The sequence below is a fragment of the Oculina patagonica genome, chromosome 8 (assembly GCF_052425735.1).
Source record: "Oculina patagonica isolate OP01 chromosome 8, crgOcupat, whole genome shotgun sequence".
Classification (NCBI taxonomy): Eukaryota; Metazoa; Cnidaria; class Anthozoa; order Scleractinia; family Oculinidae; genus Oculina; species Oculina patagonica.
The window spans coordinates 30701480-30729166 of record NC_135765.1 but is presented as its reverse complement, the minus strand read 5'-3'; the positions used below and the strand labels follow the sequence as shown (position 1 = coordinate 30729166).

At 41.3% G+C, this 27687-nt stretch overlaps 1 protein-coding gene across 6 annotated transcripts; it reads right to left on the bottom strand.

Moving 5' to 3' along the window:
• Window positions 1–325: 325 nt before the first annotated feature.
• LOC144664456 (uncharacterized) lies at window positions 326–26941 on the bottom strand. Of its 6 annotated transcripts, none has more exons than XM_078525575.1 (21): window positions 26823–26941; window positions 22783–23019; window positions 20413–22335; window positions 20063–20250; window positions 19765–19924; window positions 19052–19225; window positions 17637–17912; window positions 16249–16524; window positions 15453–15740; window positions 14819–14955; window positions 13975–14119; window positions 13041–13316; window positions 11996–12277; window positions 11298–11434; window positions 10396–10540; window positions 9476–9751; window positions 8212–8481; window positions 6305–6551; window positions 2878–3423; window positions 1751–2287; window positions 326–620 (listed from the first exon to the last, which is right to left on the bottom strand). In XM_078525575.1, exons 1-21 carry the CDS (start codon window positions 26890–26892, stop codon window positions 332–334), a joined length of 6879 nt encoding a protein of 2292 aa, XP_078381701.1. In that variant the 5' UTR covers window positions 26893–26941; the 3' UTR covers window positions 326–331. The 6 variants fall into 6 exon arrangements, with proteins under 6 accessions (XP_078381701.1, XP_078381702.1, XP_078381703.1 ...); XM_078525576.1 differs by having other exon boundaries at window positions 20063–21125; window positions 21336–22335; XM_078525577.1 differs by having other exon boundaries at window positions 20063–21114; window positions 21379–22335.
• Between the last annotated feature and the right edge of the window lie 746 nt (window positions 26942–27687).

Here is a 27687-nt window from a genome sequence, read left to right as displayed (position 1 = left end):
TATCGTCGCAATGATAATATAATCGATCATTAAATAAAAAGGTAAATTAGAACGTTTTTTTTTTTCAATTGAGTGCCGAAAGGGGTAACGTCCGAAGTAAGTTAAAAAGCGACCGCGACGTGAAGAATGCATATACTTTTATTTAATTTACTAAACATCTCGCGTTTACATAGGCGCAAGCATTATAACCGCAAACGTCTTTCTACGGGATTTAAACTTTAGAAATAAATCTTCTAGGTTGAAAGAGTAATGTCACAGATGGCATATATTGAAAAATTTAGCCTAAAAATAATCCGAACTGTCATCAGCTATTGCGTTAATCATGTTTATATTACAATATACGGAAGTCTTTGAAACTTATTTTCCTCTTGAAACCGCTGGCAACCATGACTCCTCCGCGGCCAACAGTCGAAAAGCGACTCTTGAAAACAGCAACTTGTACGTCATCAATGAGAACCTTGACCTCACTTCCGCTGACTTTTACGCGGACATTGTACCAACTTCCGCCTCTCATGAATCCGTATGCGCATGTCAGAGTTTTAGGTTCTCGTCCTTCGCCTTCATTTAATTTGGTGCCTTGGAGGTATCCTATTTGTACACAGTTGTCGCGGTTGTAGGGCCTGGAAAGGAAAGATTCCATTTAATAAAATGCCAGTTAGAAGCCCTAGGTTTATAAAACTCCTAAAATGATCTAAAATGGTTTTAGCCGACGAAGACCAAAAGAGTTTGTAACCGATCGTGACGTTTTACGGAACTTGTAGTCGCTCGCGCGTATACAACACATTCGTAACGAATCGAACTTGATGTTGACAAACCCACCCTATCGTAAACTTATTTCGAGTAAGACAACAGACAACAGCTAGGGTAAGTTTACGTTTATTTTGACCTTAAACATAGATATTACTCGAAATAAGTTTACGATAATTAGACCCTTTCAATATCCCCATACATTTCTTTATATTTCGAACGTACACACAGTCCGCCGCTTGTATGGGCGCCCAGTGGTAGTATTATATTTTATTACTGATTGTTGGACACCGGTGGCGTGGGTTTGAGACCCGGCCAGGGTCATATTGTGTAAAAATACTGGTAGGGGGGACAACCTGCGATAGACTAGTATCCCATCAACTGGAAGCTAGTCGTTTCATGCCACAGATACCGGGAAATCGCCTAAATCGCCGACTACTGCGACAAACCTCGCCTTGTATGCACCAGGTTTAAAGCCCAGGCCTGTGGGTTGTCATGCTGTTCTAAGTCCCGCTTAAGGTCGGGACACACTATGCGACAAGTCGCAGCGACAGGTCGCTGCGACGAGTCGCTCCGTGTGTACTGCTTAAAAACAAGTCGCTGCGACAAGGTGTTTGTTCGGTGCACAAACAGCGAATTTGGAAGGGTGGGAATGTGAACTAGTTTTCCAATTCAATACGGCGAAAATACATGACGCTCTCTCATTGGTTAATTTATAATTTGTCGCAGCAACTTGTCGCAGCGATTTGTCGCAGACGTGTACACACGCTGCGACAACGCTGCTATCGCTCATTTTGTCGCTGCGATGTGTCGCACGAATTCAAACCAGTTTGAATTCGTGCGACACATCGCAGCGACAAAATTTTGTCGCAGCGACTGGTTTGTCTCAAGAATGCACCATGTCACACGAGGCGACATGTCGCAGCAACATGTCGCCGCGACGTGTTGCAGCGACGTGTCGCCTAGCGTGTCCCGACCTTTAGAGTTTTACAATATTACTCACCTGAAGTATACAAACTCGAAGCTGTCAGCGTTTTTTACGTTAAACATGACGCCGTACTTCCCACCCAGGAGACTGCCCTGAGTATAGAAACTGACACCGATGACGTAGCTGTCACCCTTGACAACCTTAGGATACAGTGCGCGGCACACTCCTGGCTGCGTAGTGTCTTCTATCCCAGGATACGCCATCAGCTTGTAATACTCCCCAGCATGCCTTGCGCTCTGACAATTTTTGGCGGTAAACGGAAGTAACGGAAGTGACGTCACTGTTAAGTTCCTGAAACGGATTGACTTCCGGCATCCGCCAGTAACCAGTATACCGCTGCCCTTGTTGTTACTGGGGTAATGTGATTTGAACGTCGCCGCGGGTATGTCGTTCATGAAGACGCTGACTACATTGCGACGAATCTCGAGGCGCACGTTGAACCATTTGCCGCCTGCTACAGTGCACGAGCAGGGCCCGGTTTTTGAGCCATCTCTCCTTTGGATCCCACCCATTATGTACCCTGTTTGGTAACAGTGGTCCTTCCAGTATGGTCTAAAAACAAAGTTAAATTATTGATTACTGCTATCAGCTTTCATGTCCAGTTTACGTTATTAGGTTACAATACTAGACAAAAGTCTTGTACACTTCACCATTTCGACAGTACTCCCCAACCCTAATGCAATGCTAATTTCTATCCATCCCACCGTACGACAAAATTTCAGCATTTGTTTTTTTTTTTTTTTTGGGGGGGGGGGGGGGGAGGGAGATTCGGAAAATTGACCAGTGACTTCTCAATTTGTAAGGATTTTTCACTAGGCACTAATCCGTTTAGCGTTCCAAGGAATTTTGTCTAGGATTGTAGTCTGTCGGAATCCGAGCAGAGAAGTCCGAATTCATTTAAAGAAAGTCACTTAACTAGATCTAACATTGCTTCCTTCCACTCAGAAGCATACATGGGTTCCAATAAAATGTTGAGGGGGACAGGGGTGGGGGTAAATTTGACAGATTAGGATACCATCCGGGAGGGGGGGGCAACAGAACTCCCAGTCGCTTCATTTGTCTCCGTCAATCCCTATGATAGGAACTAACTGCAATCAGTTTTAGTAAGTTTAAAAGTTTTACTGACATCAAACGTCCATTACCTAAAGTATATGAAGTCAGCATTGTTGATATCACGTGCATTGAACATGATTCCAACGTACGCAATTCTGTCTCCGCTCCAGCCCAGCTCGCTAAACAGATCCACCGAAATCTGGTAACTAGAACTCTCCTCTATTTGAACGTCCTTAAGAAGCGCGCGACAGAATCCTTGCGCCCAGAAGTCGCCTTGACTTATAACAGAATAATAGTTGACGTTATCCTGCACAGTAGCGCAGCTTTTTGTTTCAAATGGCAGCGACGGCAAGTCAGTGATAATAAAGTTCTTAAACTGCACGACGTTGCCATGGTGATTTGCTAACAAAACGCCACCAGCTGCCTTGGGAGGGAAGTGCCCTTTAAAGGAGGTCACGTGAACTCCCTCGAGGAAAACTGAGACGTCAGATTGTCGGACCTCAAGTGTAAGGTGTATCCATCGTGCCTTGCGCGGTGGGCCGTGTGGACAGGAACCCATCTGGGATTCATACCAGTTCAACCGGCCTTGCTGGATTTCACCGGTTTGGAAACACGGGTTGCCACTTGCACCGACCCTGGATAAGTTAATGATAGACTTATCAAAGCAGAATTTACAAGAATAAACGCTGACTGACCTTTTCCGTTTTGATTATTGACATTGATCAATTACTTCAGCAGTCAGCGTTTCCTTATAGAAACCAAGACCCGTCCGTAATAATACGTTTTTGCTTCCAATGCCTACATTTGATTCGTTTTTTCTCTTTTCCACACTGAAAGGGTCGTAAATGCTAACTGTTTGTATCGAAAACTGAGACTCTTGAAAACTCTCCCAAAAAGTATTTTCTCGTTTTGCTGCGAATGGAGACTTTTAACAGTAAAACAAGTAGATTTGTTGCTGGAAAAGTAGCAACAAATGGGGATGCCGTAAATATTTTTTATGCTTAATGATAACCGTAGACTACATTGGTCGGAAGAGTTCCGTTATGATAAGGGCAACAGCGGAAGACGTTAGCCGCCAAAGTGTTCCCGTCACTGTTATAGTTCAGGATAAGATATTTAAAACTGAGAACATTGAAGGACCGTAAACATGAACGTCATCTCAATTAATTAAATCAAGGTGCCTTTACAACACACTAAATTGGAGTACTACGGTGTAGAACCTGATAAGCCTCCCTCTTATTGTCCCTCGCGAAAAGTGCATGTCTCATTCTTGGCACTCCTCGCTAGGAGCGAAAAAAAATAAGATCGACAAAAGACTTAAACTCGGGGAAATTTCTTGGAATTGGTAGTCAACTGTATTTATATATGGCGACAGGTGAGCGAGTGGCAACCTCCTCCAATGGAAAACAAATTTTTTTCTCGGGAAGCATTTTGTAAGTTTGTAATATTGGATATTATTATTCAAACTTTTTGGCAGAAATTTTTTCCTTTGATGTTTCCGAGAATCATTCTAAAAGAAAGAACTGTGCATTATAAAAAGAATACTTTTAAAATAAGACCCGAGAGAAACGTCGCGTTGCTGTTTTTGGTTGGTTTCCTCAGAAACGAAACGTTATTGTTTTGGATTCGATGTGAACTATTTACACAGCATGTCTACTATCCAAACAGAAGAACGCTCGTTGCCACAATGTCAACAAGTTGTGCTGAAGGCGAACAAACTCTTTTTTCATGTTCTTTTCTGGTTCTTCAAATATCGAAAGTATAATCCTCAGCAACCCTAAAAAATATTGAATTTTTTTAGCTACTAAAATGCTTTTAAAGTTCGAATAAAGCGATGTATTGGCGAAAAATATAAAGCGAGCTCTTTGCGTGTTTACTAGTACTTTTGAAAACTAACGTGAATTTGCAAGGACCACCGTGACAAAATAGAAGTACCGGATCCTCTCACTGTAGAGGATCTAATCAGCTATAACTAAATAACGAATAAAGAAAAAATTGCAAGGCCGATTGAACGGTTTGGGACTGTATTGAAATTCCAATATTTCGGAAGGCACGGCCTTCCTTCTTCAGGGTCTTACAAAGAATGACTCTAAAGGTTAAACTTTACAGATATAAAATGTGGGAAATACGATACAACGCGTAAATAACAATGGTAGAAAAACAAAAACGTCAAAACTTTGGAGTCATTCTTTGTAAGACCCTGAAGAAGGAAGGCCGTGCCTTCCGAAATATTGGAATTTCAATACAGTCCCAAACCGTTCAATTGGCCTTGCAATTTTTTCTTTATTCGTTACTAGTACTTGATTGTTAATTAAATTTTAACAGACATCACGTAAGACACAAAAGTGGCGAAAAACGTCTTAATTCACGAGTATTTTTTACTACAGTTTACTTAAGTCAAACAAACACTTTTTTGTTGATAAAACTTTGATTAAATTTTAAGACACATGCAGTACTGTATTGATTAAAAATTATTGGGAAAAGTCAACCGCATGTAACTGATTTAGCTGATTTAATTAGCAACGCACTGAAAGTGTAGACATTTGACGGAACGGCAAGGAATTTTAGCTTTCCCGAAGGAAAATACCAAAAGAATTCGCTTTTGCTTATCATATTGGCATAGTCAACGTATTTCCGCAAGTCGTTCTAACGATACGAGGAATTAGAGTCCAACTGTAACTGAATAATTTAGATGTTAGCTAGTTCGGGCGGTTTATTCCCGGATTTATTTAAAGCAACTTAAGCGCTTCTGTTTACACGCAGCTGAACACGAAAATAGAAACAATCGATCAATCACTTTACAAAACCAGTTATCCTCGAGCTCGTGCATTTGACTAATTTCCTTGTCTTCCGCATCAAAACCTGTTTTCCTCAATTCCTCACAATTTAACCTAACCTTGTTAAAACCGGTTTGCCCAACACCCAAGGGACCAATATATGATGCTGTTATTGGTTATTTCGGTTGTTAATCCAATTATGCTCACTCCCAAGGGAAATACACACGCACCCTGAAAACAACTAGGATGCCCTTAGGCATCCCAAAAATACAGTAAACACCCGCATAAAATAACCTATGATTTCGGGTTCAGGGTGATAATGTGTGATAATGAGTTACCTTATTGCTTTTTTTATTCTGACATCCTGTTTATTTTAATATTTAACAATTATTCCACGAGCGCGTGTGAATATGAGTTGGCTATAACGATCTTATATCCAACAAACACGATGGTGCTTATTGGCCAACTTTCAGCCTGATGTTCTTAATCCACGCGTTCTTATATGCAAGTGTTTACTATATTACATTTGTGAATCGTGCCAGAAATTATTGACCTCGTTTGTTGTACCTTTGCGCACATGTAGAACATGAAAACCGTGCGAAAGGAGACGTTTAAAAATGCACCACTCCAGGCGGGACATAACCTTATAATCTCTACTGTCGATCTTCGTGTAGAATACTCCTCTAGTATACACTGTTAACTTTTAAAACTTTGTAAGAATTTTCAAAAGAACTTTTACCTGAAGAATATTAAATCGAAATTGTCTTCGTTTTCAGCGTTAAAAAATAACCCAACGTAGTTGACCAGCATTTTGCCCTTGGTCCCAAGAACATAGAAGTAAGCGGATATCCGGTACATGTCAGGCTCGGTTGCGGTGTAAGCGCTCAGTGCACGGCAAAACCCGTCACGTGGCCAGCGACCCTGACTTGCATTTAATGTGTACATCTCCTCATCATGCTCAATGTTCACGCAAGATGATACTTTGCCTGTTGAAATTATAATTAAAGAGTAGGAATGACTTGATTAATAGTCCATGTTAGAAAGCTACCTGTGAAAATATGACCTTTCAATTTGCCATTCTCAAACTCGTTATTAATTCGTAAAGTAACAGCATGAAGCCTAGCCTGCGTAGCTGGCGGTATTGTTGGGTTTTTAAGTGCTCACTAGCAAGCGGCGAAGCCGCGACAACGAGCGGCGCTGCGCCGCTCGTTGTCGCGGCTTCGCCGCTTGCTGGTGGGCGCTTTAAAACCCAACAATACCGCCAGCTACGCAGGCTACATGAAGCCCAAAAATATGACAACTTTTAATTTATCACATTCTTTCGTGCAGCCATGCATCTAATCAGAAGCCAAGGGCATCTTACAGTTGACTTCTGATTGGATAAAATCTACACGAAAGGATTTGACTAGCTTAAAGGTGGTCACACTTTTGAGCTCCTTGCTGTAAAACAAGGAAAATCATAACCTTGAAGGAGCTTTGTATACCCGGTCTCAATTAGCATAGCTTATTACGATTTTATTTCTCCTTTTATTCCATAGGTTTTGTTTCGATTAAAAAGATGTATCAAACACTCGAGACAGTGTTTCAACGGCAATTTAAACACCTCTAATTTTGTCATAAATAATCCGTTGCGCGTCGTATTTTCAACTCTCTTCTCTGTGTTTGGATATTCCGATGAAACACTGTCGCTCGTGTTTAAAATATATTGCATAACGTTAGTAAAAAGGAGTATAGATATTTTCCACCGGTTGCAAAAAAAGCAATTCCGTAGAGTACTTCTTCAATGAGGGGAAAAACACATCCAATAGATCTTCGGAGCTAGTCCTAAAATTCTTGAAGGATTAATACTTGGAACGTCACGTTTTTATATTTTCCGCGCGTGGGAATTAGTTTTCCACATTGATTTCTAAACTTTTTAACATCACAGCAGTTACTTTCCCCATTCAAGCAAAAAACATTAGATTCCAACAAATGCACAGTCACTATTCAACGCAAAATATGCATCACTTTACCAGGAGCCCATTTCCCGGAGCGTGCAACTTTCATTCTGCGTCTGTGAAACGGCGTGTTCACAATTAAAGTTATTTAGATACGTTTTTCCCGCGTCCACCTGGGAAGTTAACATAGCGGATACATTCGAGGAAACGTTTTCGGAGTATTCCGAGAGCATTTCAAGCGATGATTTCAGTATTTCCGCGCAAAGTAGTTGCTAACTTCATCGGAAGCAGTAATTTTTGCGGTGAGGGTAAGTCTCGCGCTTAGCATTCGTGGCCCATACTTGCCGGAGCTTATCCCGGATTCTGAAGCATTAAGCGCCTAGGAATATCTCTATTCCCCCTAAATGGGATGCTAGTCCATCGCAGGGTACCCCAGCATTATCCTGCCGGTACCCATTTATACACCTGGGTCGAGAGAGGCACTATGAGATTAAAGTTGTCTTGCCCAAGAACACAACACAATGACCCCGGCCTGGGTTCGAATCGATCCGGAGTCCGGCGCAATAACCATTAAGGTCACCGCGCCTCCCATAGCGGTAAAGGCCTAGCTTCGTGGTAAAAGCTTAGCTAAAAATAACTTTACTTTACGCCGTTGCACAAATATACGGAAGTTGCACGCTCCGGGTAATGGGCTCCTGTCTATACTCACAAAACTGAGTGGTCTTCACTTCCACAAGTGCTTCGTCACCAATAGCAGCTTCAGTTCTCGCCTGTATGGCGATCGAGTACTCCGTGCTATGCTCTAAATTGTCAATAATATAATCAGTGAAGTTCGAAGATATGACCAGAGTATTGTTTTTGTAGCTGATAACGTAGCTTATTATCGGAAATCCTCCATGTTTCTTTGGATGGTTCCAGCTTAAAATTACGCTATCACAACTTGCTTCTCCAGTGAAGTCTTGTGGACTGCTTGGGACATCTGTAAGAAATTGTGAGATATACATTAAACAAGGCATCTTTTAAAACATTATACGCGCAGTGATAGAGCGGTTTTCACTTGAGTGTCGAAAGTAAATTGCGTTTGCTTTGGTTTCGCATTACTACGCTTAGTTATTGGCTTAAAAATCTCGCGCCACTTTCTCAGCCAATCAGAACTAAAACTAAAACCAATCGTGACTCGCTTGCGCACGTTTACCCGCGCTTCGTACCAGCTACATGTATTTGCTTCGAGTTTTGATTGGTTCACTGGATTGTCTGTGTTCTTTGTGATTGGCCAGAGTAATTACTTTGGTTTTGGTTTTACGACACTCAATTGAAAACTGCTCTAACCTCTGAATAGGCCTTATGCATTACTACGTCATGTGCGCAAAATTCACCACCAAGCCTCGTTTACGGGAATTATTTTCAAACTTCGGCCACCTTCATGCAGTTTTCACGTGGGTATTCTTTTCATCTTTTATGCTTAGGGGATTCGTTCATAATAAAATTTGCAAGTTCACACTTTGAAAGCGAGGCTTGGTGGTGAAATCAGCCAGTCTGACGTAAACATGCATAAGGGCTATTTTGGGCGCGTGCCTTATGGACTGCGAAACCCTTACCCTATACTAAATCTATTCTTGTGGGCTGCTTGGGGAATCTGTATGAATCAATGAAATACACATTAAATACAGTAGAATCCCGATTTCTCAAACATTTGGTTTCTCGAAACTCCCGATTTCTCGAAGCATTTTTCATTTCCCTTGGTGGTTCGAGCCCACCAAATGGATTTTACTGAGTGTATGGCATCTTCTTGCGATTTGCCCGGGGGTTACCCCATGAAATTTGAAGAGGTGGTGTGCCACCGAGATTACGAAACCCCTTACCCTATACCAGACCATGTTCGACTCTTAATCCCCTACCCTATTCAAGGCACGGTTTTGCTTTTTGCAAAACGTCTAATGAGGAATAAGCTTCTAACATATTCTTTTATTCACCTGATGATATAATTTCAAACGTGTAGTTTTTTGAAGATACTTTCACTTCATTTTCAGCCACGCAGACGTATTCACCAAAATCATCCACGCTGTCTACAGTGACGCTGTAAGAAAGAGATTCTTTGCTGCTTGCCAAAACTTGGTCGTCTTTCAGGAGTGTTACATCGGGTGGTGGATAACCGCTAAATTCGCAGTTGAAGACTGTAGGCCTAGGATTGCCAATGTAGGATAACACGGGCTTCGCTCTGAGCATGCTGGTCAGTGGTCTTGGTTCAACTGGTGAGGGAACACAAATGCATTGCGAGCTGAAACAGCTTTGACATTGACAAGTTTAGAAACATTTCAACAGATGAAGGTTACGAAATCGTCTTGTAATGTAGAGCTGGCTGGAATGGTCCTAGCTATAGTATAGGTAGCCTTTTATACACCTAGGTGAAGCGAGGCACTATTTGAGTTAAGAACCTTGCCCAAGAACACAACACAACGACCCCGGCCAGGGCTCGAACGCGGCCCGCTCGATCCGGAGTCCAGCGCGTTCACCATTAGGCCATCGCGCCTCCCATTGCTAGTGTAAAGGGGCTTTTTAAATTCTACGAAGAACGAGATGAACCATGTCTCAACGAAACTTGCCAAAAATGAGGGTCTGGATAGGGCTTTACTGAGAGCCAACGATTAGTCAAAATCTGAACTGCCTGGTGAGCAATGACGCGCGTCTTTAAGAAAAACTGGGGTTGAGATCTGCAAAAGTTACTACTGATTAACCAAGGAATGGGCTAAAATGTTTTGAAACTAAGTGTGAAATCGTCTTGAATTCAACTGACAAGGGAGATTCCCGAACCCCGCCAGGCCCTATCCAGGCGCTGCCTCCGATCGAAGCGAACCGAAAAGGTACGTATTAAAACAAAATTAATGCTTCTCACCTCTGACAAACAGTTTAGCACTCTGTTCGCTAAATATTTCTTTGCCTTCATCGTCCTGTGCTCCGTTTGTAGCTTTACATGTAAACTGAGAGTTATCTTCAAGTCCCACGTTCTGGAGAGATATCTCACTCTTTCCTGGTGATTTCTAGACAAATAAAGACAATTAACGATGAGAAATTTTCGAGAGGAAATGAAAAGGATGCCGGAAAGTAGAAAACTTGAAATTTTAAAGCTGAACAATGGCACTACTTTATTTTGAATTATTTCGACACGTATCAAATATTTTCATAATATATTTCCAAAACATTCAAACTATCAAAATATCTAAACGATCTAAAAGATGCCAAACGATCCAAAATATCCAAATTATCCAGAAGATCCAAACGATCCTAAAGATCCCAACAATCGATAAGATCCCAAACCATCTAATCGATCTAAATGATCCAAACGATCCGAAATGATCTAAAAGATTCAAACGATGTAAAAGATTCAAACGATGTAAAAGATTCAAACGATCTCAGTAAACGGTCCCAAAAGATCTAAAGTAAACCGTCTGTTGACGAGATGTGCTAACTTTGTTGTCTGGCTCTGACGTCACCGGTGACTTGCTATAGCATAAACCAAATTTGGTGGAAAGAATTAAGGATCTAGTATCTTGTTGAAAAATTAAAAAGAGAGTAAAAACGCTAACCTTAAAACAACTTGAATACAAGCCAGTTGTAAATGTATCAACAACAAAAATAAAACCAAGAACAGCTATGTCTTTCTACAATTAAGGTGAACCATAAAAATTGCGAAGGCATAACAAAAACAGCCACAACCGGCAAAAAAAACTGAAAGATAACACTATGCACGCTTTGCGTGCCTATATGGTATATGTTTACATGCAACTGTAGTTTTACCTTCTGGTCCATGTATTCAACTCCTTCTTTTATCCACTTAACATCTGGGGTCGGGACACCCGAAGCCATGCAGGTCAGCGTAGCAGTTTCCCCCTCATTTGCTACCACATCAGCTATCGGTGTAATTTTAGGACGCACTGAAATAATGTTGATAAGATCTAAGTAATCTGGAAATGATGTCGAGGTGACATTAGGTGTCACTTTCACCTTGGGTTTAGTTAAATGTTATAAGCATAAAAGTTTTCGCTTGATTATTTTACAGTCGAACCCCTATTGAAGGGAACCTCCACTCTTACGACAAGTTAACGTTGAATTGTTTGAAATAATGCCTAAATTCTAAATTATATAGGACAAGGGAGAAATTACATTTAACAGCAACAAAAACTGGAAAAGATTGTCGCTTTTAAATTTCCCGCGCGCCATCATTCTCGATTTTATTATGTGTAATGGTTTCCGCCGATTGTTAGAAAGTAGAGGATCTTTGTGTGAAACAATTTGGCAACTATTACAAGTTGCAAAATTTTTTTTTTTTTTTATATAAAGACTCTCTTGGGCGGCGGGATGGTTGCATCGCAGGTATGCTTTAATGTGAATGCGCGATGCAGTTATGAGTCCTATGTATTGGAATTTGATAATTGTCTGCTTAATAGGGGGTGGCCGTTTAATAGGAGTCCGACGGTATCTTAATTGCTGCTTACCATAAATGATACCAAAGACCACGTGTGCCATTGCTGACTGCAAAGCGTTCGTTGCTTCTAGGGTCCACATTCCAGCGTCTATTTCTTCCAATGACTTTATGGTGAGTTTGTCTTCACTAAGCAAGAAGCGAGGATTGTCTGAAGTTACATTTTCTCCAGTCGGGCTTTTCCACCTCACTTCCGGTTCCGGTATACCGGACACATTCCAAGTAAAAGTGATTGGAAAGCCCGCGGTTGGATTCCTTGAGGGAAGCTTGGGTTCTAGAGTGAACTTTGGAGCATCTACCGAGAGAAAGTATTGCAACTTTAAAATAGCAAAATAAGTTAATGACGAAAAAGTTAATGTATTGTGGACACAAAGTTCCCGGCAACAATTACTATTCACCACCGTGAGACAGGTTTAGCCAAATTCTGTTTGCTTAAAACAGAGCAATTTTCTGTTTATTTTTCTTGAGGACTAAATTACCTGAAGACTCAGAGATTCCGGAGAATTTACTGTGAAGATAACCGTAGATTTACAAAGATTTCAGAGCGCCGAGATGCGCCGAAGATTTCCCAATATGATCGAACTTAAGAGCCAAAGACTTTAAAAGATTTTTGAACGGTATAAGAAGGCAATGAATGAGTACAATAAAAATCATTTGGTGTTTTTATTCATGCTTAAGGCGGTTGACGGAGTGACTTTGTGATTTGCATTTATGTACTAATTCACCCACGTATTTAGCATCAAGACTTGTTTTTCGCGAAAACCAGATTGCTTATCGCTTGAGGGATACTGAAAACAAACTAGCTCTTACGAAACCACGCACTGATTATCCAAAGAGAAGTTTTCCATACAGTGGAGCTCAGTTGTGGAATTTAAAACTTAACCCCACAGCTACGGCAAGCGTCTTCTTTAAACGATTTTAAAGCAACGTTGAGTAGCCACAGATTTTAAGTAAAACATCTCAACACGGCCTCCAAGAAAAGCAGCGTCTATTGTTTTATAGTAAGTTAGGTAGGTTGGTAGTTAGTTGATAATAAATTAAATGGCTGATGGAAATACCTGAACGCCTGATCTCAAAAGTGTAATTTAACTTGGAAGGACTGACCACGTTCTCAGCCACACAGTAGTAAACCCCGTAATCATCAAGGCTGTCTGTGGCGATTTCCACCCACACTGACTCTATACCGGTCGCCACAACACTGCCGTTCTTCTCAATCCACACCTCAGGGGGAGGGTAACCGGTGAATGCGCACGCCAGTCGGACGGGGTCTGGGTTCCCAAGGACACTGTACACGGGTTCTTTGATCAGGTCCGAGTCGAATGGTCTGGGTTCCACTGTCAATGTAGAAAGAGAAATCAGGTTATGATTTGGGATTGTAGGCGGGCTATGTTGAGAAATTTTTGTATCAAAAATTATAAAAATAAGGAAATCATTCTTTTTGAGTTTGAGTGACACACGTACATACACGTACCGCCATGATGGATCTTATGACGTCACACGGATGCCTTTCTTTCGCTACCTCCAAAAGTGCTGCCTGACGTCATAACAAAATGGCAGCAAGACCTCGGGGGGAAAACCTTTTTTACAGCATTTCAATTTAGCCAACCGGAGTATAAATTAATTTAGATGAAAAATTGCTAAATTCTTTCTCGAACAGCACCAATGATAAGATATAATTACGTCCGTTTAAAGGCTTTCAAAAAATTGGAAGGTTTATTGGGGACAGCGTTCCTTCCCCCTGGGAGAGACCCTGGGAACAATGTCAGGGTACAAAGGGGTGTGAGAGTGAAGAAGAAAACGCCCAAGGTAGAAATCCACTTTTTCCAGTCCTCTCTTCCTTTTTTTCTCTCCTTTCCTCCCTTCCCCACCTCCCCTATAGACGCCAGCCACGTAGGGTAAGGGTAGTAGATTTAGTGCCTTTTTATCTATGTTCTTATTTGGGAGAAGCATTTTATTGTGAGAGAGATTTAGGTTAAACGAATCAAAACATACCCATAACATAGACATTGACGGTTGACTTCTTCACAATAACTTCACCCTCTTCGTCGGTTGCGTCATTTGAAGCTTCACAAGTATACTGGGAAATGTCTTTCAAACCAACACTTTCCAGGTTTATTACACTTTCACCAGGCTTTTTCTGTGTATTTAAAAATTAAAGGAAGCAATAAATCAACTGAACATTGCGAATTTATTATCTATAGACATACTGAGAGTATACACAATGCGATGTTCTCTAGCAATATGGCCACAAAAAAGGAGCGTCTGTAAGAAAGTTTGACTAATTTACTTTTGCACCCTACTGAGGATTTAAAGCAAACTAACTTGGCGACAACAGACAAATTTCTTCAAAGAAAGGGTTTAGTGGCTATGTGCGTATTTTTTTATAAATCGCGACACATTTCTTTGCCGCGATCTGCAAAACACATTTAGAAATAACATCTGCAATAAAAAGTTAGACAGTCATCTATATATAACGGCCACCTTCTGCCCTTCTTATTAAGAAACCTGTTGTTATTTCACGGAGAATGGGACTGCTGGCTCAAACAACATAGAATCTCTTACTTATGTGTGCATAAATTTAACTGGCCCTTCTTTTTTCATGAATAAATATCAGTGGCCCTCCCGCTATTTGCACCAGCCCTGCACCTCTCCTGGATAAAGATTCTGTGAGGTTAAACGAATTAGCTTTAATTCCGTTCCAAGCACGCAGTAATCCTTACAATAACACTCATTAAATCCACCCTATGGTAACTAACTTCTGGCAAAATGGCTGTTAAGTAAATAGGTTTAGCCATGTTTGTTTTATTATGGATTTTACTTGCATGTAAGAACCCACCATCTGTCCTGAATATTCTTCGTTGTCCTTGAACCAAACCACATTGGGAAGCGGGAATCCAGCAGCCGTGCAATTAAGTACTTCGTTGTCTCCTTCGTTTGCGGTGATGTTTGAAAGTTGGTGAATTTCTGGTGGCACTGTTGACACAAAGTATGTAGTAAGCGATTTTTCTTTCAATTTATGCAAGGCTTGGTCAAAGGTTTCACTTCCGGCAACTTAATTGGGTGAATCCATTTTGTGACTTGGCTTACACACATATCTAAGAACCACGCGTGGCATCGGTTGGATGATTTCCCGCCGTTGGTAGACTCCTGGTATCGGTTACATGTTTTCCGCTCTTAATTTCCCGCGCTTAATAGACACTAGTTACATGCTTTCCCGCGCTTCGTACACCGGTTACATGTTTTCCCACTCTTAAATTCCCTAGCTGGATTGACACTAGATATATGCTTTCCCGTGCTTAGTACACCGGTTACATGTTCCCCGGCTCTTAATTTCCCTAGCTTAATGGACACAAGTTAAATGCTTTCCCGCGCATCGTGCACCGGTTACATGTTTTTCCGCGCTAACCACCAGATTATTTTTAGTTTACACTAGAACCAGTTGCTAAGAAATCTTTATGTAAAAAACTTACTATAAATGGCCTGAATCTCAATTTGTCGACTGGCAGTCCCCACTGAGTTTATCGCCTCACAGGTCCACGGGCCGATATCCGACAGCAACGCTTGCGACAACAACAAGCTCCCGTCACTGTCCAGAGAGATCCGTGGATTTGAATCGGAGAATGTGACTGGCTTTTCATCAGGACCCGTCCACGTGATTTTCGGTTTAGGGATACCAGAAACTAAACATTCTAATCTTGCCGGGTAACCAAACGTTAAGTTTCGTTTCGCTGGCCGTGTCGTGTCGATCTGTGGGGGGTCTGCGAATGGGAAAAAGGCAACAAACATAACATTGGTTTGTGTTTTAAATGTGGTCATGCCTTATTTTTTAATTTGCTCGGTTAGGTTGGTTAAAGATATTAAATATATTTTTAAAGTATTTGAGTTACGGTAGTAGGCAATACTTCCGATACACTAGCTAAATCCCCTTGGTTTTTTACCTTTTTAAAGGACACGGGAGGGTTCCTACGGGGCAAAGAAAATTCATGACCCCGGTGGGATTTGAACCCACGACCTCCGGATTTGATCTACCGATAGACGTCACTTAACAGTGTAATATAGCTGTGCTCGCATAGCCTTTTCCTTCACATCGTCGAAGAAAAAGAAGAACTCAAAAACGAGATTAAAATTCGATATATAAATTTCACATTCGGTTGTTAGCTCTGATATTGGCTCAGAAGATCGTGAAGATTAATAACAAACTTTAAGTCCTACAGCGTTCTGCATACGCCTTGTGTAAAAAAGAAAGACAGACAGCACGCTAATTACCAACAACGACGACTTTAATTCTTTCAGTGGTCTCCCTTCGTCTGTTCAGTTGTGATATCCTCACTGTATAATCGCCGTCATCCTCAGCAGTCACGCTACTGATCATGATGGATCCGTCAGGCTGAAGACTGAAGCGACCAGAATTTGCATCAAATTTGACGCCATCTTTCTTCCAGAGGTACTCGGGGGCAGGATAACCTACTTTTACACCGACGAATATTTCGCCTTCTTTGTTTAACCACAAGACTTGTCTGGCTGGTGGATCCTCAACAGAGACTGTTCAGAAATTAATCAATACATTAACTGAGAAAGCAAAGCGTGGTTTACATGTACGACACACGTACGTGTAAACCGCAACCATCTGTACTTTTTAATAGCTTGCGCTTATGCCATACACTTGGTACAAAATGGCTCCTGTCCTAAAGGGACTGTGCCACGGACTTGGTAAATGAGTACCAAATTCGGCGAAATATAAAAAGAACATCTCAAAACAGTGGAGACTATTAATAACACAGCAAATACAAAATATGGTACAGATGGCCAAAAGTGACGAAGATTGAATTGGATTGCGATATGGGCTTTTAAATTGTTGTTGGGCTGAACAGTTTTTAAAGTTAATCTCGTTTGCTTGTAGCTTTAAATTATACTGTCCAGGAACTAAATTTGGTTGCAATAATGTAACAGTTTTGTCGTTTAGATCCCGAGAAGTAATTTCTTTTCAAGAAGTAAGTTTCATATCGAGTTTTCGGCAAAACTTAATAAAATAAACTTTTCTCATCCGTGACACAGTCTCTTTGAAGGAGCGATGTCACCCACCCACACGCACTTTTTTTTTTACTAATTTTGCAATCCTCCGCAATATCACCAATCCTTACAAATTTGGTTCCTTTTTCTGAGCTTTTTTGTACCGTGACTGGGCTTGGTTGTTTTGACAAGGAATTCAAAGGTAGAGCCAAAAACAGAAAACGAAACATATAATGCAGACTGATGACGCACTTGCTGACAAAATTGATTGCGGCGCGATGGAAGATTTTCTTTGAGAATCGACAGAATCTGTGAAAAGTTTTGTTTTCCATTAGCTACAATATTTTTACTTGGACACTAAATACAATTTCTACTTGCTGTCCGAGAGTGAATTTCATCTTGTTTATTGGTACGTAAGAGCTTCTAGTTACCAGCGGTATCTTTATATATGCCCAGCTGAACCGTCAGACAAAACGTGGTTATCCCAAATATAGCCCAGCCATTTTGAGGGACAAAATGCCTTACGCATAATTTCCTTCCCTCGCCCCCAATTCAACACCCGAAAATAAGCTCACTGGAATAGCCCTTAATTTCAGAAAAGATAAATCTAGTGCTTATTATTGAACTTAATCTAAGGCACATACATTCAACGTAAAGCGAATAAGTGGCGCTCGTTTTGCTTCCTCGACAAACATACTCTCCGCCATCTGACAACATCAACCTCCGGATTACAAGCGAATGGCTATCGTCTTCATGTTCCACGGACATTCTGTCGCTTGGGCTTGTCCCTGTGATTTGTTCTCCATTGGATTTGAACCAACCGAGGAATTCCTGTCCGCGAACGAAACAAATGGCTCTGGTACTCTTGTCCATGCCAGCAACTACAAAGTCCGTGTCGTGAGAGAGTTCTGCAACTGGTTCTAGAGGAAAATAAGAACATACTATTAATAAAGTAACGTAATAAGTTTAAAACAACATTGTAAAGTGTTTCATCGACATGATAAAAACAAAGGAAGCAAAAGAAAAGTTAAAGGTTAGCTCAAATAAGTCAAACAATAATGACGCTAATAAGCGAGACTAAGATATCTGGTTGAAGATGGTGTGCTTTTCATGAGTTGGAAAGTGTGGGCTAAAGCTACTGCAAACCCTTTATGTTTGAATATTTTTCGTATTATCTCTTTGTATTTGGATGTTACCTCAAATAACAAACGTCAATGTATTGACAATCAGGCAGTATCTTGCCATTGCTTTATAAGGTAAACATAGGCAAATTGAAGAAATACAGTTTGCTTTTTAAAAAAATAAATAAAATGTATTTATGTATCTTGCTCCTTCTTAATTAATGAAAACATACTTATTGGTAAGGCATGTGCGCTGCTTGGGCTGAGCTCTGTTTGCTGGGACAAAAACAGACATTCCCATTTGGGATATTTTGGCCATAGGTGTGGCCGTTTTATTTTAAAACGATCAGTTAAAAATGACATAAGAAAAACAAACAAGGAAACATCCCAGCGAAGGTGGGGGAAAACCCGCCTTACGTTTGATAAGATATAAGACAGGGAGCGGAGGGAGGGAAAAATAGAATACGCATGATGTGGTAATGCTTCAACGAAGGTCGAACTAGTACCCAGGTCACCTTCATGTTAGAAGCAATGATGTAATCCCTCACCGAAAGCTGGGAACTAATGCGTCACAAGCTACATAAAAACATTTATTTTCCTGCGTGAAATAAATATCCTTTTATTTACCCACATTAGCGTTACACAGAAGAGCTTTGGAGCTTGTTAAGACGGGTACGGACATCGAAGATCGAATTGAAATTTGGAATGTTGGTTTTTGTGGAGGACGGAAAACCGGCGAACCCGGAGAAATACACTCGGAGCAAGGTCGGGAACCAACACCAAACTCAACCCGCATATGGTACTGGGCTGGAATCGAACCAGGGCCACATTGGTGGGAGGCGAGAGCTCTCATCTCTGCTCCCCTAGTTTATCGCGTGACCATGTATCTGCTCTTGAGTGTAAAAGACACCTCTTTCAATAAACTTTTGTTTCCTTACCTTCACTTCTTGCCTCTACAGACGATGTTTCGCCGTACACGTCATCTGACCATTTTCCTATTCCGTGCTGATTAGCAGCCGATACCCGAACAATGTACTCAGTGTCAGGAGAAAGAGAATCGACAATCAATGTACGCATATCTCCAGACACTTGGAAATTTCTACCAACTCCACCTGAAAGAAACAGAGCCACAATGACTGGCAATTCCGTGCAATGCATAGATATCAACTGCTGCATTTGAAAATGGCTATTCTGAATACGGGTTCGCTGTGTGGCTATATCCAGAACACGAACCAATAATGCGTTTTGTTGATTATTCATATAAAGTTTTTACGAATTGCCCATTTTACAAACCGTGAACTTTGTGAATCCCGCCCCAATGGAGTAAAATAAACTATTAACTAGCAAAATAATTCGTCCACGTCTCAAAACTAAATTTAAACTTAACACGGGGTACTCTCGCCCCAAAATAGAGAGCATTAATTGAAAAAGCAACGCTTATTGAAGTAATTCCTTCAAACAGGGGTCTTTTAATTGAGGAATTGAGAAGGGTGCTTTTTGATGGAGGGCGTCAAACCAAACCATTACCGGTACCATTCCCCACAATATCCTTTAATGAGGGGTGGACTATAAGCCGAGAAGGGGTACAGTGTCAAATCGAAATGAGGGGCTAGGTATTTATGTACACGCAATATTATATATTTTGTCTTACCTTCGTTGACATCAATAACATTGACCCTGTAAAACTGAATATTTTCACTTCCTTGAAGGGGTGAGTCCCAGGCTACCTCGAGCTCCGTATCCGAGACAGTCCTGGTGCGGACATTCAAGGGAATACCAGGTAAAGTGATCCCAGGCGTGGTAGGTTGGCTCTACGAAATTAAAGCAAACAAGGTGACGTGTTTAAATACAGGGTAAATAAAACTGATCCCTTAAAATCAACTTAATACTGATAAATCAGTTAAATTTTTAAATCTGAATTCTGTAATAAAGTCGAAAGACAATCATACTTGATCTGGTGCGGAAGTTGTTGTTTCTTGATCTGGGATGGCCGTTGTTACTTGATCTGGCGCAGACGTTGTCACTTGTTGGTCTGGTGCAGAAGTCGTTTCTTCTTGATCTGGTACAGAAGTTGGCGTTCCTTTTTCTGAGGCAGGTGTGGTTACCTGATCGGGCGAAGGCGTCGTCTCTTCCTTATCTGGTGAAGAAATTGTCCCTTCTTGGTCAGGCGAAGTAGTTGTCCCTTCTTCATCTGGCGAAGACGTCGTCCCTTCTTCACTATGCGAGGTAGTTGTCCTTTCTTCAACTGGTGTAGACGTCGTCCCTCCTTCTTCTGGCGAAGAGGTCGTTCCTTCTTCACCTGGCGAAGAAGTTGTCCTTTCTTGGTCAGGCGAAGTAGTTATCCATTCTTGGTCAGGCGAAGTAGTTGTCCCTTCTTCATCTGGAGAAGAGGTCGTCCCTTTTTCAACTGGCGAAGACGTCGTCCCTTCTTCACTATGCGAAGAAGTTGTCCTTTCTTCAGCTGGTGTAGACGTCGTCCCTCCTTCTTCTGGCGAAGAAGTTGTCCCTTCTTGGTCAGGCGAAGTAGTTGTCCCTTCTTCATCTGGAGAAGAGGTCGTCCCTTTTTCAACTGGCGAAGACGTCGTCTCTCCTTCTTCCGGCGAAGAGGTTGTGAGCCCTTCTTCTGGCGAAGACGTCGTCCCCTCTTCATCTGGCGAAGCAGTTGTCCCTTCTTGATCAGGCGAACTAGTTGTCCTTTCTTCAACTGGCGAAGACGTCGTCCCTTCTTCATTATGCGAAGTAGTTGTCCTTTCTTCAACTAGCGTAGACGTCGTCCCTTCTTCACTATGCGAAGTAGTTGTCCTTTCTTCAACTGGCGAAGACGTCGTCCCTTCTTCACTATGCGAAGTAGTTGTCCTTTCTTCAACTGGCGTAGACGTCGTCCCTCCTTCTACTGGCGAAGAGGTCGTTCCTTCTTCACCTGGCGAAGAAGATGTCCCTACTTGATCAGGCGAAGTGGTTGTCCCCTCTTCATCTGGAGAAGACGTCGTCCCTTCTTCACCTGTAGAAGTCGTCCCTTCTTGAACTGGCAAAGAAGTTGTCCCTTTTTCATCTGGGGAAGACGTCGTCTCTTCTTCTTCTGGCGAAGAGGTCGCCACCTCTTCATCTGGAGAAGAGGTTGTCTCTTCTTGATCTGGAGAAGTGGTTGTCCCCTTCTCAACTGACGAGGATGTCGTCCCTCCTTCTGGCGCAGACGTCGTCCACCCTTCATCTGGCGAAGAGGTCGTCCCCTCTTCATCTGGAGAAGACGTCGTCCCTTCTTCACCTGGCGAAGAAGTTGTCCCTTCTGGATCTGGTGCGGATGTCGTGTCTTGTTGATCCGGCGAAGTCGTTGTTCCTTCTTGACCTGACGAAGATGTCGAAGATGTCCTTTCTTGATATGGCGAAGAAGTTGTCTCATCTTCATCTGGCGAAGATGAAGACGACGTTATTTCTTCATCTGTCGAAGACGTTGTCCTTTCTTGATCTGGCGACGATGTTGTCCTTTCTTGATCTGGCAAAGACGTCGTCCCTTTTTCGTCAGGTGATGATGTTGTTCCTTCTTGATCTGGAGAAGATGAAGACGTCTTTATTTCTTGATCTGGCGAAGATGTCGTCCCTATTTCGTCAGGTGATGATGTCGCCCCTTCTTGATTTGGTGAAGACGTTGTTCCGTCTTGATCTGGCGTAGAGGTTGTCCTTTCTTGTTCTGCTTCAGCCGTTGTCCCTTCTTGATCTGGAGGAGAGGTTGCTCTTTGTTGATCTGGCGAAGGGGTCGTCCCTTCTTGATTTGGAGAAGACGTTTTCCCTTCTTCATCTGGTGAAGACGTTGTGCCTTCTCGAACTGATGGTGACGTTGTTCCTTCTTGATCCGGTGCAGAGGTTGGCCCCTCGTGATCTGGTACAGAGGTTGTTCCATCTTGACCTGGGCCAGTACTCGTTGTTACTTGTTCATCTGGCGGGAGCGTTGTTCCTTTTATCTCTAGAACGGGTGTTGATGATGTCTCTTCGTGATCCGGAGAAGACGTTACCTCTTCACTTGATGAGGAAGTTGTCTCTTCTTGATCTGGTGTAGATGATATATATTCTTCATCTGTTGTGGTAGATAATGTGGTTACTTCTACTAAGAAGGAAGTGGTCACTTTTTCTGACGGCGTGGTTGTTAGTATTCCTTCATCAGATGTTGTTGGTCTAGGCTCCGTTGTAGTCGCAGCTGGCATAGTGGTAGGCTTTCCTTCAACACCTGAATAAACATGAGTAAATATTGTGGTACGAAAATTTAGTTATGCAAATGAAGACCCTCTTGGTGTTCCCCTTTCTTTTATAAAAAAGATAATACTTGGCATTATGATGATTATAGAGGCACTGCGGGGGTAGAGGGTCTTCACTGAGAATATAGGATGGGGATTCTAGGCCTGGTTATTCTAGCGGCCACCCTTACTTTTACTGCTCCTTGGTTCGTCAATTTTAACGGTTTTACAACTTTTGTTAAAATAAAACATGAGAATTGATAAAGCCACTTACAGCGCTCTTAAAACGTTAAATACGCCAATCAAATCGTGCCGGGTCAGAATTGATTCTGGTATTGATGTACTTAGTTCGCCTGAAGGACAGACCTTTTACTACGTGCGGTTTGTGGGGCATGCTATCTACGTAGATACGCAAACGCATAATGACAACTCAAACATACCTGACTGTTTAATGAAGACATGCGGCGGAAATGATAGGTCATTCACGTGAGGAAAGGACATAAGAAGACTCAAATCCTTACACAGGTAACACGCTTGGCTACCACCCTCCCACCACTCGACAGCTCCACAGCCTTCACGGCAATAGCCTTGACATTCCTCCTTGGTTGTGCCTCTGACGACCAACATTCGGCCTAATGGTGTACACCAATATGGCGAATAATCCACCCATTTTGCATCTACAATGTGATGATAGTCATTTAATCAAATTGAACACTTGGATCCTTCTCACTGAACTTTTCTTTTTTTCATTTTGACTCCCCCCCCCCCCCCCCTACGTTGTAGCATTCATAAACACCAACAAGAATACAGGTTTACGAAATCGTTGAAACGAAGATCAATTCAACTGTTCAAAATGAAATCAACGAATGCTGTAGATCCTAATGACTTACCTTTCAGTCAAAGCGAACTCCGACTATTGATAGATAGCTAAAGATGAAACCAGCCCAATTCTAAAGTTTATATTGATAAAGCGCTTAAAAAAGGATTGTTGTACACGATTTCGTTTTTTAGTGGAGGCAGCGTTGTCTACTGGTTAGTGCGCTGGACTTGTACTCTGGAGGTCCCGGGTTCAAATCCTCCTCCGTGCCACTAGATGGGTTTGTCAACTCCTCCTCCTCCCTTGGGCTTTTTCGTTGCTCCTCCGGTCTACGCTTTGTAAATATCCAACTGGTCAGCCTCCTGCCAGTTGGGGTTTTTAACAAGTTTCTGTTCCATTTATAATATTTATTTATTTATTTATTTATTTATTTATTTATTTATTTATTTACAGCGTCCTAAATAAGCACAGTAGTGTTAAATACATTAAAACTTAAATAAAGTGATTGACTTATTTTGATATTATTTATACAAAAAAATATTCGTTCAATCGCATGATTGTTCCTAGCTATACAGGCCACGTGCACGATAGGGAGCAAATTGGTATTCTGAAAGAACGAGGGCATTAACGTTTACCCATTGCGCAACAATATGACACAGTTAGAATATTTCGCCAAACTGGAAATATCATAAATATTTAACGGTGCAAAAACTGTGACCTTTTGAGCCACGTGGTCTTTCACAAGAGTTGCATAAAACTGAAGAAGCATTCACTCTCAGTTCAGCGTTGGCGCGAGAATAAGGACGTTTTATGTTTATATTACGGAGGATTTTCCGTCAATCACAATCCTTTGCAGGAGTACCCGACGAAGCCGCTCAACAAAAAAACCCGCTCGACAGGCGGCAATTACGCTGGCTGGGAAATATAAGCGTTAGGTCATTTCCTGGCTGGGATTTTCGTTCAGCGTCTGCCTTGCTATTAAAACACTGTCCCTTGCTGGAAAAAGTGACTTGTTTGTTTTTCCTGGCTGTGACTTTTCGCAAAACTGCCTCCGTCCTCGCAGCCTTTGCAAATATCATTCCCAAGAAGCCCAGGGTATAGAGCGGTTTTCACTTGAGTGTCGAAAGTTAATTGCGTTTGCTTTGGTTTTGCATTTCTACGCTTAGTGATTGGCTTAAAAATCTCGCGCCACTTTCTTAGCCAATCAGAACTAAAACCAAAACCAATCGTGACTCGCTCGCGCACGTTTTCCCGCGCTTCCTACCAGCTACATATATTTGCTTCGTGTTTTGATTGGTTCACTGGATTGTCAATGTTGTTTCTGATTGGCCAGAGTAATTACTTTGGTTTTGGTTTTACGACACTCAATTGAAAACTGCTCTATCAGTAATTCTAAAACTAGAGTGTGGAATCGTAATAGAAATACTGAAAACTGTTCAAAAATAGAACTTTGAAAACATTATGTTTGCGTAGAAATTGAATTGCAGGTGCTGTTTTGTATCGGCCTGATACATCTATCCCCCCCCCCCCCCCCCCAACCCCGCTTCTCCAAGACACGCTGTTAAGTTGCATTCACAGAATATGTAACGCATTTTGCCCTGTTTCCTCTACTAAATGCTCGCCTGGCGAAGTGCCCTCAAATTCGAAATTTTGGCTGAGGATCTGCCGGACTGTTCTCGAAACTTCCGAGTCAAGCCACCTCACTGACCTCAGGCGATTATAATATACAAAGTGTAACAGACTTTTTCCAATAAGCAAACATACCCTGCATGTTTCTACCGTTTCAGACCTCCTGGTAGGCTTTTGTACATTATGCTAGCATTTTTTTGAGCATTTTAGTGAGGCAAAAGCATTGAGCATTATTCGAGCATTTTATCGGCATTTTCCCGGAAAATTGATTTTTTTTTCCCGAGAAAATAAAAAAGAAATTAATTTTTTAGAGAAAATGAAGACTAAAACTCAAAATTCAACTACAAATAACATTCTAGAGATAGTCAACTACTTTTTGTACTTAGCCTCGTAGATGATTTCGAGGATTATGTTTTTTGCCTGTATTTATGAACTTGTATACGTTGTCTTCTTTCCCTCCCTTCTTCTCTTTTTTCCCTTATTCTATCTTTATTATTTACTTTTGTTGTTACTAACTGAACACTTGTGCGTTTTTGTAAGTGTTAACAGTTAACACCATGTTGAAATTAACCGGTGGAATAATGAGCATTATCCGAGCATTTTAGTGACTTTTTTGGGGGAGAACGAGCATTTAACTGGGAAAAATGGAGCATTAAGGTGGAGCATTTTAGTGGGGAAACAAAAGCATAATGTACAAAAGCTTACCTCCTGGCCCTCTATACCGAGAAGAGAACACGCTCAAAATGCCAGGAATGTGAAAATTCGCCTAGAGAAACCACAAGAATTTATTCCGCCAGGCTTAAGTTGAGCAACTAGTTACAGCAACTGGAGTAGTAGTGGTTTTGTGTATAATGTTGTGGGGTTCACTTTCTATACAATAGCAACGTTGTCAGTATTAAATCGGTTCTGTTTCAATTTTATGTTACGCTAGGTAACTAGGTTTTGAAGAAAAAATGAAATATCCATTCTCATTCAATAAGTTGACCAGAGATTATCAGGTCAAAAAGACAACCCTTTCCGGTCCCGAGATCGGTCAAAATAAAAATTCTCTATAGTAGTTACAAACATTTCTTTTAATGCGACTTCTGGGAATTTGGTATTAAATCAAGACAACAACGAAACAACAATCAGCTAGTTGATAACATTACATAGATTTCTGTTAACAGTTTATCTGATGACATGTTGTTGAGATTGGACGTACGTACGTGACACGACCGTTTAGGGCTAAGCTTATGTAGACAACAACGGTGTTTGTCATTTCAGTAAATTTAAAGAATTTTTACCTGAGACGTTGAAAATATTTGACGGTAGAAATGTTTAATAGTGCTGGCTGAAATTAAGCAGTGAAGCGCTGGCTGAAATTAAGCAGTGAAGGAAACTGATATTCTTTTCCTCGACCCTCTCAGTTTAAAATATTTTTTCTGATCCCCAATTAAATTTCTGCTGCATGCATGGCGTAAGGTCTTATTAACAAGAATTGTATGACTCTTATCTTCATACGATATCTATGACTATCTGTTACCTACATCTCATCAAGTGCCAATTTAAGAAATAGTTCGAAACTATAAAATACACTCGAAGCCAACACACTGTTATGGACTGTTATTGAGTGTTTTCGCAAGAAACTCTGCGAACGTATTTTTATGCAAAGCTACATAGGTCGATTAACCCCTTTTTCGTTTGTTTACTTCACCCTTTGAAACACAAGCACCAAGCAGAAACGTAATTCATATACCCGCTGAGAACGAAAGGGAATGTCTTAAATTTAGGTAATTTATTTCTTTTTTCCTCGTTTTTTACAAAGCCGGTAAGCTCTCGTATAATATAGTCGCACTGCATACCAAATCCATGCAAATACATACCAAATTGTGATCCCCTCTCGGCGTCACAATTCTTCGTTTTCTAAATCGTTTCGCACCCCGAGCTCACGTATAAATCGGATTGGGAGCCCGAAGCAATTGGAATTTGACGAAAGCGTTTTAGATTAAGCTTATTTATGATAACAATATTTGTTTAAATGACAAAGAAGCTTACCTTGGGATAGACCGAGGGGTGCAAAACAAATTAGTGCAAGGAACAAACTCGGTACTAACATACGCGCCATTTCGACGGTGACTCAGAACTCAGCCTTCTTCCCGAGTGCAAACAAACCTACATGTTGAAAATCACAAGGAAGAAAAAAAAAGCAGTTCAGAATGAAAAGAAACACAGTTTTGAGCTTCAAAGCATAAACGAATACCTCTCTTCCTTATGTTGCCTTGAGAAACGAAGCACTTGCTGGACCGTGTCTGCGGAAATGTGGAAAGGATTAACAGTGGTTTGCGCCGGAATCTAAATTATGTCGCCTGGTGTAAATTTTCTTCAGATGGAGCGCGCTTTCACGGCTGAACAAACGTTTGTTTTATATTGATTATTGCTTTTTCAAACCCCTGGGTATGTTGACGCACAGTTTACATGCAATAATCTTGGCAAGTCTAGACTTTGAGCAGTTTTTAAATGGTTTTAAATATTATTGGAATCCTTCTCGCTCGGTTAGAGAATTTACTCATCCCTTGTAAATGTCTTAGATTAAAAAAGAGTGACTTATAATAAAAGGGATTCTAGTTTTTCGTATTTAAGAGATTTCTTTCTGCCCAAGTTATGATTATAGCTTCTGACCTAAGATTGAAAACAACATGTTTAACTGACATATTAATTACAACGATAAATATGTACTAATACAATAAATCTTTCAGCGATGATGTTGTTTTGAAAGGCGTCCTGCTATTCGCGCAAAACCACGCTATGTTCGGCATCCACGCGAGGAATTCCTGAACAGTGAAACCGCAGTAACAAAGTGCTAGCCACTGTGAAAATACCTTCGTTTTAACTAAGGATTATTTAAGGGCCACTCTGTTCA